The 13,845-nt window shown below is 51.5% G+C and overlaps 6 protein-coding genes across 6 annotated transcripts; 2 read left to right on the top strand and 4 right to left on the bottom strand.

The window, feature by feature from the left end:
* Positions 1-542: 542 nt before the first annotated feature.
* N7446_008260 (uncharacterized protein) lies at positions 543-2,298 on the bottom strand (the record flags this gene model as incomplete). Its single annotated transcript, XM_058517005.1, has 6 exons — positions 543-1,071; positions 1,130-1,203; positions 1,588-1,748; positions 1,803-1,808; positions 1,869-1,997; positions 2,247-2,298. The coding sequence occupies 6 exons, from the start codon at positions 2,296-2,298 to the stop codon at positions 543-545; spliced, it is 951 nt and encodes a 316-aa protein (XP_058370651.1).
* Positions 2,299-2,869: 571 nt separating this feature from the next.
* Positions 2,870-4,885, bottom strand: N7446_008259 (electron-transferring-flavoprotein dehydrogenase; the record flags this gene model as incomplete). Its single annotated transcript, XM_058517004.1, has 3 exons — positions 2,870-2,969; positions 3,021-4,539; positions 4,597-4,885. 3 exons carry the CDS (start codon positions 4,883-4,885, stop codon positions 2,870-2,872), a joined length of 1,908 nt encoding a protein of 635 aa, XP_058370650.1.
* Positions 4,886-6,995: 2,110 nt separating this feature from the next.
* On the top strand, positions 6,996-7,956 carry N7446_008258 (TBP family protein; the record flags this gene model as incomplete). The annotated part of the gene is made up of 4 exons (XM_058517003.1): positions 6,996-7,249; positions 7,311-7,398; positions 7,476-7,890; positions 7,940-7,956. The coding sequence occupies 4 exons, from the start codon at positions 6,996-6,998 to the stop codon at positions 7,954-7,956; spliced, it is 774 nt and encodes a 257-aa protein (XP_058370649.1).
* Positions 7,957-8,526: 570 nt separating this feature from the next.
* Positions 8,527-10,107, bottom strand: N7446_008257 (NAD(P)/FAD-dependent oxidoreductase; the record flags this gene model as incomplete). Its single annotated transcript, XM_058517002.1, has 3 exons — positions 8,527-8,818; positions 8,904-9,891; positions 10,059-10,107. 3 exons carry the CDS (start codon positions 10,105-10,107, stop codon positions 8,527-8,529), a joined length of 1,329 nt encoding a protein of 442 aa, XP_058370648.1.
* Positions 10,108-10,428: 321 nt separating this feature from the next.
* Positions 10,429-11,621, top strand: N7446_008256 (class I SAM-dependent methyltransferase). Its single transcript, XM_058517001.1, has 2 exons — positions 10,429-10,526; positions 10,577-11,621. The coding sequence occupies exons 1-2, from the start codon at positions 10,435-10,437 to the stop codon at positions 11,559-11,561; spliced, it is 1,077 nt and encodes a 358-aa protein (XP_058370647.1). The 5' UTR covers positions 10,429-10,434; the 3' UTR covers positions 11,562-11,621.
* Positions 11,622-11,925: 304 nt separating this feature from the next.
* On the bottom strand, positions 11,926-13,588 carry N7446_008255 (uncharacterized protein). The gene is made up of 3 exons (XM_058517000.1): positions 13,386-13,588; positions 13,030-13,338; positions 11,926-12,969 (listed from the first exon to the last, which is right to left on the bottom strand). The coding sequence occupies exons 1-3, from the start codon at positions 13,563-13,565 to the stop codon at positions 11,947-11,949; spliced, it is 1,512 nt and encodes a 503-aa protein (XP_058370646.1). The 5' UTR covers positions 13,566-13,588; the 3' UTR covers positions 11,926-11,946.
* Positions 13,589-13,845: the final 257 nt, after the last annotated feature.

The raw sequence follows: 13,845 nt of genomic DNA, 5'->3' as shown, positions 1-13,845 counted from the left end.
GCATTTCAAGATATATATTTCGGTCTACAGATACTCTACACTTCACGTCATGGCGGGCCATTAAATTAGAACATTACTTCCACCTACAGCTGAGATCCTGCTAAGTTAACAGTAGACCAGATTAGGAGATTAGATTGTCAAATACTACCACAATCAAGAGTGCAGTATGAAAATATGAAAGTATGAATAAAATGTTTGAAAAAAGAACCATGGGCGGAGGCCTCATATGTCCCCCACGGCAACGTCAACTATCTGCAAGAACGAAGGATACGAAACACTCGTGCTGTCCAGTAGAAAGAATAGAGATTGAAAAATAAGAATAAAATCCGGCCGTGAGAACACGCTGAACGAGACCGTGGCAGCGGTGGAAAAGAATCATGACACCATGAAATCAGTATGACACGTTGCGGGTATTTGGCGAAGGAGAGTGAAAGAAAAAACAGAGCAAGAACCCATACTGATATGCTGATATGCTGATATGCTGATATGCCGAAATGCTGAAATGCTGAAACATTCAATCAAACCCAGCACGGCGACTACCACTACCAGTAACGGGGACGGTCGTAAGGGACATAGTCACTTCTTGGCGGGGTGCGAGGACGACCATAGGCCCGCGCAGCTAGGTAGGGATCATCATAGTGGCGCGGAGGTGGAGGGGGGTAGGGGTCTTCGTAGGGGCGACGGGGAGGGGGGTAGTCTTCCATCCGCGGGCGAGGGGGAGTCCTGCGGGCATAGCCATCCCGTTCATAATAGTCCCGGCGCATGGGAATCGGGGACCGTTCACGATAGTGATCCCGGGGACTGTAGCCACGAGGAGGAGGTATCCGGCGGTCGTACTCATCCATGGGAGCCGGGTAGGGGCGACGTGGGGAACGGGACCGGTAAGGGTCGCGGACGGGACGTTCCTCAAAGCTTTGGATCTGGGAAAGGGTGAGAGGCGAGTCCTCCGGGTCCGAGCCAGGTTGGGCGCTTACATCGGCGACGCAGGTGACGCGCGATCCTTTGAACTCTCGCTGGTCCAGTTTCTCCACGGCGGTTTTGAGGTCGTTGGCGGTCTCGAATTCCACAAACCTTATAATTGTGTCAATGGAGTTGGCATAGGGGCTTTCGCTGGAATTTGGTAACCCACCCTCGGCCCTGTTCGCGGCCTGTCTCCGAGTATACCACGTCCAGTCCGGACTGGCGGGCAAAGTCTTTCAAGTCCTAGATAACGTAAGGTGAGTCCAGGTCCAGGTAAAAGAGTATCCAGGAGGTCCATGTGGTAGAAAGGAAAACAAGAAGTCCATGGCCTGTCCGGGGAGGTATATCCAAATGGCCATACTACGTTGGAGTCCAGAATTCCCCAGGAAAGGTCTGAAGTCTTGATGAGTAGGCAAGGGGAATGTCTCGGATCTCCTGGCAAAACGAAAAGCCCAAGACGCATTTTCAGATCACCAAGAGATGAGCGCTAGCATGTTAGTGCCCGAGGATTGAGAATTTGTCTCGGTGGCCATGATAACGACAGACTGGGATGTGGGCTGAATGTGGAAATAGGCTCAAGGGATCTACACCAGGAGCTCCGGGGAGGAATGGACATGGGCTGCTAACCTGCCAACTTGTTTCTGGAAGACCGGAGATCTGCATCCGGAATACCGTGCGACGTGGACGCGGGAGATTGTTGCGCTCTTGGGGCCCAGGGAAGGCTTCCTTGCGTCGGGGACCACGGGCAAACTGAACGGTGAGACGCTCGCCTTTGAATTCACTCCCATCTGTGTTGTTGATAAGCAAAACGTCAAGCTAGCGAGTAGGTCGTTGGGGCATACGGAACGCTGCAGGAAAGAAACAGTTAGCCAGTCAGCAGAGGTAGGCGGGGTATTGCTTGTTATTACCAGGAACAATATCCCGAGCATCCAGTGCATCCTCATATTCAATAAAGCCAAAGCCGTTCATTAGCTTGATCTCGGTGATCTTACCCGAGCCATGGCTGCTGAAGTGTTCCTCGATGTCTCCTTTGGTGACTGTAAGAAAAAAGGTAACATGACGGTTAGCGTGACAATACTAAAAACAAATCCGAGGGCGGCCGAGGCGATAGCTGTTCCGTGGTAGTTCCAGCTCCCAGTGGACCCGGGGGAGGGACCCAGTCACAAGAGACAGAGGGGTCCAAGGCAGAAGAGAACTCTGGATGCCAGGAGGGGAAGACATCTGGCGATCATGCATGGAGGTGCGTTCTCAGGGCAATGGACAGTCAGGTGTGGGTGCCAGCATACCGTTGCGGGGAAGGTTCCCAAGATAAAGGCGAGTGGACGACACCTCAGTCATGGCTGATCTGAAGGACTGGTTTGTTGGAGAAAAAAGAAAGAGATGGCCAAAGGGAAGTCTCCGGGTTATGATGAAAAAGCCCAGAACGTAGGCGCCTTGGATGGAACGGATGCGAGTGACTGCAGGCGCGTAACCGCCCAACAAACAAGCGGCGGGCCGTGAGAGGTCAGAGCGATGATACCACTTCAGCTGACCCGATACTAGCGAGGACCAGATGAGAAGAGAGAGGGAGAGCAAAAGCGAGAGGGGGAAGAGAAAAGGGAAACCGTGCTCTGGCGGTGGACTACGAAACTCTGGCCGCCTCACCTTTTTCACAGATCCACGTGGTCCCACCGTGGTTGATCTACTTCATTCTGTTAAGATTAAATGTTTGATGTTAAAGATAAAAACAACGTATACAGTAGTTGTATAGATGTATAGATGTACATTTACAATTAAAGGTATGTGAATCCCTGGACCTCCACCTGCATTCCACGGTTCTGCCCCATGGGGCGGGTAATCTTTTTTGGTACTTTGGCTCCATATACAAACTCCCAACCTCAAACTCCTTTTTCCCTCCTGAAGCTAAATCTTACGTCAACGTATATTTGGGGCCCTCCCCTCCTTGAGGTGTCTGCCAGTTGATGTCTTGTGTAGGAACCTTGATGTCACAGGTCTTGCAGTGAATGCAGCTGGGAATGGTCAGCATCTAGATCTCTCTCATGTCGGAGATAAGAACTTACTTCTGTGCGTTGATCTGGAACCGGACACCGTGTTCCTTGCTAGGGTCCTCAACATATTCGTATACACCTGCAGGGCAGAATCGGTTCTCCACGCCCTTGTACTTGGGCCACGCCAGATCTTTGTGCTTATCCCAGTCCTCTACCTGCAGGTGAACTGGCTGGTCTTCCTCATGGTTGGTACCCGTCCGGCTCACGCTGGTCAAGATATCGAAGCTGATTTCTCCATCGGGCTTGGGGTATTCAATCTTCTCGTATGCAGACGCGGGCTTGGTAGCTGCGGCGTCGGTACCGTGGTGGCTGAGAGTCCATGGCACCTTACCCTTGAAAATGTATGCTTCCAATCCGGAGTAGAGCAGTCCACCAAAGAAGCCGAATGGAGAGTTGAATGAGGGCCGAATGTTGCGCACCTCGGACAGCTCCTTCCAGATGGACGAATCGCGCAGGGACTTCTCGTAGTCGAACAAGAACACGGTTCCCTGGTTCTCGCTTTGCAGCGCGCTAAAGGTAGCCTCGGCTGCCAGCATACCCGACTTCATTGCGGTGTGAGTACCCTTAATCTTGGGGACGTTCAAGAAGCCGGCCGTATCACCGATCAAGGCACCACCAGGGAATGCGCACTTAGGTATCGACTGGAAGCCACCCTCATTCAATGCGCGGGCACCATATGAAATGCACTTGCCGCCCTCGAGAACCTCCTTGAACATGGGGTGGTGCTTCATCTTCTGGAACTCCCCGTACGGCGAAAGCCACGGGTTCGGATAGTCTAATCCAACCACCAGACCTATACTGACCATGTTGTCGCCAAAGTGGTACATCCAAGCTCCACCGTACGTATCCTTGGGGAGAGGATATCCCATCGAGTGGGTGATCTCACCAGACTTGAACTTCTCAGGCTGAATCTCCCAGATTTCCTTGATTCCGAGTCCATATGTCTGGGGCTGGCTGTCCCGACGGAGGTCGTATTTCTTCATAACCTGCTTGGTCAGACTGCCGTGGCAGCCCTCAGCAAGCAGTGTGACACGGGCGTGGAACTCCATTCCGCGCTCGAATGTATCCTTGGGCTTACCGTCCCGGCCCAGTCCCAGGTCGTTGGTCGCCACACCCTTCACCGCACCATCGGAGCTGTAGACAATCTCGCTAGCGGCGAAACCGGGGTAAACCTCGACGCCAACCTCTTCCGCGCGTTCTCCCATCCACTTGGTCAGCTCGTTCAAACTGACAATGTAATTTCCTTCGTTGTGCATCTGCGGCGGCGTAGGAAGGGGGTATGATCCGTTCTTGGTTAGGAAGCGCATCTTGTCGCTCTTGGCGGGGGTTGCACCCTCGAACCGCGAAGGGTTATCCTCGGACAGCCAGTCGGGGAGCAGCTCATTGAGAGCGGTTGGCTGCAAGACGTTTCCGGACACGATGTGGTCGCCCAATTCACCAGACTTCTCCAGGAGGAGAACTCGGAACTCTTCGTTGCCTGCTTCGTTGGCAAGCTGCTTCAATCGAATGGCGGCGGCGAGACCGGCGGGACCTAGAGTGCATCAAGCTTAGTTGGGGTGCTTACGGGACAGCCAACGCGAGTACATACCACCGCCGACAATGCATACATCCACTTCATCGGACTCCCGCTCGATGGTGCGAGGGTCGAATTCGCCACTTTCATCTGCGACTCGTCGTGATAGCGATTGTGAGAAGGCTCGTGTCTGGGGTGGCGCGAGCAATGCCATTCGCCGAGGGATCCGTCCGGCTGTGAAGGGGCTAGCTGAATAGCGGGCTGGGATGGCAATGGCGGACACCGAGGAGCTAGCTCGTGAGAATCGGGAGGAGGATCGTAGTTCGCGCCTCAGTAGAGGCAAGACGGCGCTTTTGGAGGCCATGGTGTAAGATTTTTCGAAGCCGGAGGCTGTGACCAGGACGTACTAGCGACCAAGGAGCATGAGGAAGGTTAAATGCGGAGGGGCAAGATATTAAGATATCGAGGATCAATCTTGAGTACCCGAACTAGAGTCGAGGATCACGAAACGCCGAAAAACCGCCTATCCTCGGCATTATCTCTGAGCCAATGGGGAAGTCGGCGATTCCAATCTTGGCCTGAGGTGTCGACTGCCTCAGGTGTCATTCTAAAAGCAGAAACTCGATGATTTTTGGTACGATATAGATATACTGTAGATATAGATATAGATAAAGATCTCCACCTCTTTGCATCTTTGTCTCCTGTCACATCAGCCCATGAGGGTTCTGTTTACACCTACGGCGTAGTGGACTCATCACATGCATCACATGCATTGTTCAATACCATACTTGACATCACTTTATCACTCTAGATTATAATCCAAGTCCTGTCAAGTTCACCTTGCATAAAATATATGCATATGCCAGAGAACAAGCTTAAATTAGTCGAGTGCTACTCCAGGGGTCCAAGAGCCAGTGCAAAGTATGTCCGGAGTACTCGGTATTGTATTATTACTGTGGAATGTAACGATATCGGTGTCGGGTATGGTATTCAGCATACCGGAATCCCGAAAATGTTATAATACTCAGATATGACCTGAGGCTCATAACAAACATTCACGAAGCCAGCGGACTGATCCAAAGAAGCTAAAAAAGTGACCGATCATTGACAGATCGCATACCATGAGATTCATCAAGCCTTGGCGGGACGGATCAGCGCGGACGCCACCGCCCAGGCAGAATCGAACCGGCCACCCTGTCCTGATGGGAATTCCGTTGTTGGCTGTTGGTGGAAGTTGGGAGGGGGAATTATTGGACAGAAGTGAGAGATAAATCTAAACAGGTAGATGAGCCGATTATTCAGAATGACAGAATATAGCACCACCACACCAATATCACCTTGTCATATACCCTGAGTGTGAGGTCAGAGAGAAGGGCCGAAAAACGAGAATTTTTGTTCAGTTGCCTCCCGTTAAAGCGGCAAGAGGAAAGCGCATCCAGGGAGTGACCGAGGATAGTCGATGACGATGATTGGACTAGGCGTGGGACGGATGGGACTATCAGCTGCAGGAGGACCGCGGACTGGAAGAACACCGCCTACAACCATGGGGCGCGGAGGATAAAGCAAGGGTGTTTCAGCCATTCAGGCGGCTGGGTGGCTAACAAGCGGAGTGCGTTGGGCGAATGAAAGACATCAGGGCAGAAGAGCCACTCTGATTGGATCACGGGCGACAGTCCCAGAGCCGCTAGCGGGCGATGAACCCAAGGTTGAAGGGAGACCGCTCTGGCTGCTTTTAGTTGGTGGCCCAGCCTCCCCTGTGAGTCAGCACTATATAAAGGCCCAACCTCCCCCCGTTACTCCCATTCCTGTCTCGGTCTTGGCATCCGGAGCTGTTCTGGAAACTCCATCTTCCTCCCCCCAAAGCAGCATTTTAATATCTGCTCCTCTTACTAATCAGTTTCACCTCACTCTGATTACTCTCTACCCTTTCTTTTTTTTTTAGGGGAAAAAAAGGTTTTCGTCCACGCGACTTGAACAATAGGAGCTGAACCTCAGGGATCACTTCACTCTCTTTCTCTCTTTTCCAGATCGCGCAGATAGACACAAATCCCATACCAAAAGCAGCGCAACAAAAGAAAACAGAAAAAAAAAAAGTTGCTCTTCATTCCGTCCTTTCTGTTCTTTGTCATAATCTCGCCTGCGATCGCGTCTTGAGAAAACACTTCAGTGTGCGTTTCTCCTGATTTCGACTTATCAGTCTGCATCAGTCTGCAACGGTTTCGCTTCCCTTACTCGTGTCTACCTATTCAAGGTACCGAATTGAGTGCGAAGACCTTAGGGGGATACATTGAGTTGTCCATCTCCCAGGTAAGATTTTGACTCACGTGACCCATTTCACCAACCTCCTCTCTTGCATCTCGCATCCCTCCCCAGTGGTGATTTTCGCTCACCTCTGGCTTTTTCATCACAGTTGTTACGTCATCCTTTCAACTTACTCTTTCGCGCACCCCACACGTGATTTTCGAGCCTCCATCATGGATACGCTCACCACCCACCCGTCAAATGCCCAGCAGGCTCGTGCCTTCACCTCCACGGCCTCGCTTTCCTTCCCTGGTGGCGCTGGCGATTTGACCCCACCTGGCTCGGACAAGGAGGCGATGGCTCAGATGAACGGTCAGGCCGGAGGAAATGCCGTCACCGGCACCGGGGTGACTCCCGCTTCTCCCGCGACCCCGGCCGCCACTCCTGGCGCGACTACCGGAAGCAGTGGCATTGTGCCAACCCTGCAGTGAGTATATTCTTGCTTCTTTCTGGGAGACCAGAATGGCTGAACTAGGCTCTACCAAAAGGAACATCGTTGCCACCGTCAACCTTGACTGCCGCTTGGATCTCAAGACCATCGCGTTGCACGCTCGCAACGCCGAGTACAATCCTAAGGTATATTTCTCTCTTCCACACCTTCCCGGTGATTCCATCAGGGTACAGTGTGGCTGAACTGGGTTTCTTTCTACTAGCGTTTCGCTGCCGTGATCATGCGTATCCGTGAGCCCAAGACCACCGCTCTGATCTTCGCATCGGGCAAGATGGTCGTCACCGGTGCCAAGTCGGAGGACGACTCGAAGCTCGCCTCGCGCAAGTACGCCCGTATTATCCAGAAGCTCGGTTTTAACGCCAAGTTCACGGACTTCAAGATCCAGAATATCGTCGGGTCCTGCGACATCAAGTTCCCCATCCGTTTGGAGGGTCTCGCATCTCGTCACCATAACTTCTCGTCCTACGAGCCCGAGTTGTTCCCTGGTCTTATCTACCGCATGATGAAGCCTAAGATCGTTCTTCTAATCTTCGTCAGTGGCAAGATCGTCCTTACTGGTGCCAAGGTCCGTGAGGAGATCTATCAGGCTTTCGAGTTGATCTACCCTGTGCTTTCTGGTATGTTGTCTTGTGGTCTCACAGACACTTCATCGCTAACCCTCCCCAGATTTCCGCAAGGTCTGAAAAAGCTTTCGGAGATCGCATGCTCTTCGCTTTCAACTTTCAACCCTGTATTAACACTGCTTTTTTCCCGTTGAGGATCGCAGCGATTACCTAACTCCTGCGCCTCGGTTTCCTTTTGCTTTTACGAATCTTTCATGCAAGCATAGTTGGGCGTTCTAGCGATTCGGATGATCCCCGGTTTGTTCCACCATTTCGTGCTTTTACACAATTAGATTGCTGCACGTCGCAGTGAGGCGGTTCGTGCGCCGGTCGATGACTGCTGCCTCTAATTTTTTTTATCATCCTCTGGTTTCATCTGTGGTGGATCACCTCCCCATGGGCCAAAAAAAAATGGTGAGCCCTTAGATTCCATCTTTGCTTTGCCTGCCCAAGGCTGCATATTGATGGAACGGCACTGCCGTCACTACCTTTTGAGTAGCAAAAATAAAAAGTCTCTCAAAAATTCTTTTCCAAGTAAATGTAACAACATCGTTGTGTGGGCTCGTCTTCCCAAGTATATACCCAACTGTCCATGCACCCCATACATCTTTTCGTACGTCCAACATGTTATATACATTCATGACAACCCATCTATAGCGCACTGCTTCTCGAAGCCTTCTGCGTCTTCGCCAACTCATCTTTTAGATTCGCCCTTCTTGCTCCAGACCGACTGCCATCGCCATCAAAGTCCTCATCATCGGCCGTCGCAGCAGCAGACCATGTCCACATCTCGCTCAGCTCAGAGTCAAGAGTTCCCTCAAGCGCATCAACCACCTTGTCACCAATAACAGGGAGGAACTTGAACGCATGGCCACTGCCACCAGTAGCAAGGAAAAGACCCTCATGGTCAGGGTGGTAGGAGATAATAAAGTCACCCTTAGGCCTAACCGCGAACAACAACAAATCAGCACCATATCCCCCAAGAAGCGCTCAGTCAAACCAGAAAGGAGATCAAGAAAGAAACTCACGTATCAGTATACCAACAAACCCGCGTATCAACAAACTCCCTCTCCGCAAACCGCGGCAGAAGCTGCCTCAACGCAATCCGGAAAGCATCCTGTCCCTCAAGCGGAACAGGAACCCCCTTCTCAGGCAAACTAACATCCATCCTCTCGCCAGGTCCACTCGCCCCGGGAACAGGCACCGAAACCGGATTCCGGTATCCAAACGCATGGCGCGCAATTTTAAGCAAGTTCCCCCGAGGCGGAATGATAAAGATCCCAGTAGCGAAGTTCAAAATCGTAGGCAAATTCTCCAACTCGCGCTGCTCCTCGTCCGAGATTCGCATATACGCAATCGCCTGTCCAGTCGCGACAGCCCGTCCGCGCAGATCAACCAATTTAGATGTCCACGCTCCAGTAGCGAGAATAACCAAGTCAGCCGAGAGTGTCGTTCCATCTGTGAAGACGACACCAGAAGCCTTGGACTTCTTCCCACCGACGTCCTCATAGAGAACCCTTTCGACCTGCCCAGTCCGGAACCCAACCTTCCCCTCCGCATCAATCAGCGCCTTCGCATATGCAACACTAGCCGCCGCATCAGACCACCCAGACCCCCAATTCACATACCCACCGGCCACATCAAGCTCCTCGCCATACGCCGGCACAACCCTCAACACGTCCTTCTGCGACGGCAAGAACTCAACATTATCGCCCTCGATCTGGCGCACGTTGGCGTAGCTCTTGCGCGCGTATTCTTTGGCGCTGGCGCTATCCGCTGGGTAGACGAGGAGGAGGCCGTTTTGCGTGTACCGGCCTTCGGCGCCCCAGGCTGTGCTGCGCCACTGTTTGATGGCACTGTCCGCTAGCTTGGAGTAGGCTGCGTTTGCGTAGTCTGCGCGCACGATTCGGGATGTGTCCACTGAGGAGCCGTGCGGGTTTGGGATTGTCGGCGAGGATTCAATTATTGTTATTTTGCTGTTTGGGTGGCGTTTTGTTAGGGAGAGGGCCGTTGAGACTAAGGGATTTTGTTAGTTTTGAGTCAATAGCAATTGGGGTGTTTGGGGGCGTGGTGTCTTGAGTGCGGGTGCGGGTGCGGGTGCGGTGTATGGGGTTGAAGTTGGGGATGTGATGTGTGTGCGGTATGCAAGCCGAGGGTGTGTGCTGCATGTTGTTTATACTTACGCCCGAAGACTCCGCCTCCTACGATCAGGATATTGGACGGCAATGCCATTGTGTGTGTGTCTGTAGGAAGGTCGTGGGAAAGTTGGAGATGTCGGGGGAATTCCCAATTGATAGCCGATAACGGCCTGACCTGACTCGGTCCCGTCTCCCGACTTTTCGTCTTCCGAGTCAACATTGTCCCCAATAGGCATCGATTAGCCGCCCTTGGTCTATGGATTATCAGCTCGCACAGCTAATTTCCTATTTCGAGCATACCTTGTTCCCTTACTGGGTGATAAATCTTCCGTGAAAGGGAAGCGAAAAACATCCAGCTCGGCACGCTAGACCGCATACATCTCTTATCAGGAGAAAACCCTAGTCGCATGGGCCCATCGCAATGAATGCAAACCCATTGCGCCGAGTGCCCTTGGTCAGGTGGCCCGTTACGCCCTGCCGACGGGCATCGAGCAAGGTACCTCGAGATCAAATGTATGCACACGTGAAAATGCCATCAGAATCCATACTAACACATCCCCTAGTCCAATCTCAAAGAGAAAACAGCCTCTTGGCAACACACAAAATGGCCCCTCAGAGCTCAAAAGGACCGTAAAGCCTAAAAGGCGTGAAGTCCCTCCAAAGACACAGTCTTCACAAACTGAAGACCCCAGCTCCGAAACCAAGGAGAAAAAGAGCAAACATGGAATCCCTCCAACAGCCCTCGCCTTCATGGGAATTACAGCCCTAGCAATAAGCACCTACAGCAGCTACCTATACGTCTCATACAAACGCGAAGTGAACAAAAGCCAAGCCCTGGTTGTATCCAACGACGTTTCAGACAGATACAACAAAACAGCCTCAACATTCGACGCGGACGTCGAAATCTCCGAAAAGTTCATGCAACTGGGTAGCAAGCGCAATGACCTAATCCGACACGCTCGCGGCAACGTCCTAGAAGTGAGCTGCGGCACAGGCCGCAATCTACCATACTACCTCCTCGGCGAGCGACGAGGCGTCAACGAATTCCACCACCACCTCGAGGTCAACGGCTGTCGGTCGATCACATTCACAGATCTAAGCCCGCAGATGGTCGCAATCACAAAGCAGAAGTTCGAATCTATGTACCCGGATTTCACTCGCGTGTCTTACCAATGCGTCGACGCGGGCTCTGTCACGCCCCCGCCTGCTGGACCGGGGGATCCGCCGCGCTACTTTGATACCATTGTGCAGACTATGGGTCTATGCTCGATGCCAGATCCTGTTGGGACGCTGCGCCATTTGGGGTCGATTACTGAGCCGAAGAATGGTCATATCTTGCTTCTTGAGCATGGTCGTTCGCGGTGGGATTGGGTTAATGGTATTCTTGATAATCTTGCTCCTGCCCATGCGGATCGTCATGGGTGTTGGTGGAATCGGGATATTGGTGCTATTGTAAGGGAAAGTGGGTTGGTTATTGTTGAAGAGAAGCGTTGGCATTTTGGGACCACTTATCGCTATGTATTGAGACCACCGGGAAGTTCTGAGTGATGCACCCTTTAGACATTTGGCTCTGGCTGAAGGGGTTCCTATTGTATTTATATTTGTATGATAATATACAGCTTGTGACGTATGCTTCGTCGTTATTTCCATCGTGAAATTTTATAAGATTCTACAAATGCACGCAGAGTATTATAAGGACATTAATTGAGATTGAATTTCGGGGTCACATTGCTATATGAGCTTTCTTTTCATAGAAAGCCTTTACCTCTCTTTCCCCCCTTCTTTTAACCATTTCCGAGTGCCTCGGGTTATGCTCTTTTCTTTAAGAATGGTGGGTTGATCATGTAGATTATATAAAGGTGGAGGTATGAAAGGAATTATGGCCTATGACTATATTTTCCGAATCACCTTTCCAGTTTATGAGCTATCCCAACTAATACCGGTATCTGAAGCCCGGCGTCTTCCAATCCGTAATATCCTCATAATCATGCGACACGAGCTGTACCCGAGTCACCATATCCGCGACATTGTTCAAATCCTGATCCCCATCCAACACCTTCCCACCAACAGCACCTGCATTCCCAGCACTTCCTTCAAATCCTTCCAGGCGCGTGCGACGAGCATTCATCCATTGCAAATAAAACCGCAGACACAACGCAAGTAGAACAGCAAGCGCATAACAAATCATAATAGTGCGGAAAGCAGTATTATACGTCGGCGCCTCTTCACTAAGAAAGAACTGAGGACCCGAGATATTACCAGCACAGTATGCCAGGAACAGCATCGCAGTGACAGTCATTTTCTTCGTGACACCACGGTAATTGGCCTGCACGAGCGACATAGCGAGCGGCATAGCTGCAGGACCCGTCGACAAGAGGAAATATCCAAATAACTGGACACCCAGAACGATATGAGCCCGCGAATAGATAATCGCACTGCCGATAACACAGGGCACTACAACGACAACAATAAGTATGCAGTTGAGTTGGCGGAAACGGCCTGCTAGCCAACCTGTTCCCGTGATTGTGGCTATGGTAATAAGCGAGTAAGGGATATTGATCAGCGTAGACTGCAAACTCGTAAAGCCGAATGAGACAATAACGAGATTGGAGAAGTTCTGAGTTCCCCCGTTGGGGATTTGAGTTACCAATGCCAAGCAGAAGACCAGCCAGGACTTCGGGTCCATGAGACATTCCGCGAATTGATCCCATTGCCAGGCTGTCTTCTCTGTTGCGCCTGTGCCTGCGATGACGGCTCGGTTGCTTGCGCATTGGCGTTCCTCTTCAGACAAGAATTTGGCTTTGGAGATCGAGTCTGGGAGTAATGCCCACAAGGCGAAGCCCCAGAGGAAGGTTAACACGCCTAGGACGATGAACATCCATCGCCATGGTCCGACGTTGTCTTTGACGTGGCCTAAGCCATAGGCGAGGAGGCTGGAGAGGATACCGCCGACGCTCTAGGTATAGACGTTAGTGGTGGATGTAAGGTTAGATAGGGTTAAACAGGGTGGACGTACGTTGCCAGCGAACCACAGTCCAGTTCGGGTGGGAATCTCATCACGTGTATACCATGTCGAGGTGATGAACATGAATGCTGGTGTGATTGTTGCTTCAGCGACTCCCAGTAGGAAGCGCACGGTAATCAAGCCCCCGAAGTTGGTGCACGCTGCTGTGAGGGCTACCACAGTACCCCAGAACAGGGTGTTGGCTGTTAAGTATTTTGCAGCTGGTAGACGGGCTATCAGGAGTGTTGTTGGATATACCCATCCCAGGTAGCCAAAGTAGAACACCGATGATACCCAGCTGTACTGCTGGCCCACTAGTCCCTAGAATGGATGTCAGTCTGGTTCTGTGTGTTGGGCTATGATCTTACCGTATCATCGCGCAACCCAAACACAGCTGCGCTGGACAGAATGATCTTGTCCATGAAATTGAACATGTAAGTTGTGAACAAGAGTGGGATTAACCGCCTGTCGATCTTCCGTAGTACTCTTTTCGCCACGGCGTTTGTCGCTTGCTCTGCTCCATCGGGAGCTCTGCTCAGCTCTGCCATATTGTCAAGTTGTTATGCTCGCGGTATGTGAAAGGAAATGCAATTGTCTTTGCTATATAATGTCTCCTTTGTACAACACGCTTATGTTGCATTCTTATCTATTCCCCGCACTGCCATTGTCTCCATTGGCCACCCCTGTATGTTATCGTCAATATACAATCTTTGCGCAGGAGGTCATTGGACAGAATTCGAACTAAAGATGCCAGCCAAGTCCCCTAGTAGAGCTAAACAGCAACACCATCCCAATCCGGCAAAAACTTGGGGTCACTTGTCTTAGATA

Source organism: Penicillium canescens (assembly GCF_028828765.1).
Source record: "Penicillium canescens strain IBT 15451 chromosome Unknown utg000005l_segment0_segment0, whole genome shotgun sequence".
NCBI classification, from domain to species: Eukaryota; Fungi; Ascomycota; class Eurotiomycetes; order Eurotiales; family Aspergillaceae; genus Penicillium; species Penicillium canescens.
Note: the sequence above shows the minus strand (reverse complement) of the source record. Positions and strands in the feature narration are given on the sequence as shown.

Coding starts and splice junctions, on each gene's coding strand:
- N7446_008256 (XM_058517001.1), top strand. CDS start 10,435: ATGAATGCAAACCCATTGCGCCGAGTGCCCTTGGTCAGGTGGCCCGTT. Junction 10,527..10,576: donor AAGGTACCTCGAGATCAAAT/GTATGCACACGT, acceptor CACATCCCCTAG/TCCAATCTCAAAGAGAAAAC.
- N7446_008255 (XM_058517000.1), bottom strand. CDS start 13,565: ATGGCAGAGCTGAGCAGAGCTCCCGATGGAGCAGAGCAAGCGACAAAC. Junction 13,339..13,385: donor TTGGGTTGCGCGATGATACG/GTAAGATCATAG, acceptor CATCCATTCTAG/GGACTAGTGGGCCAGCAGTA. Junction 12,970..13,029: donor GACTGTGGTTCGCTGGCAAC/GTACGTCCACCC, acceptor GTCTATACCTAG/AGCGTCGGCGGTATCCTCTC.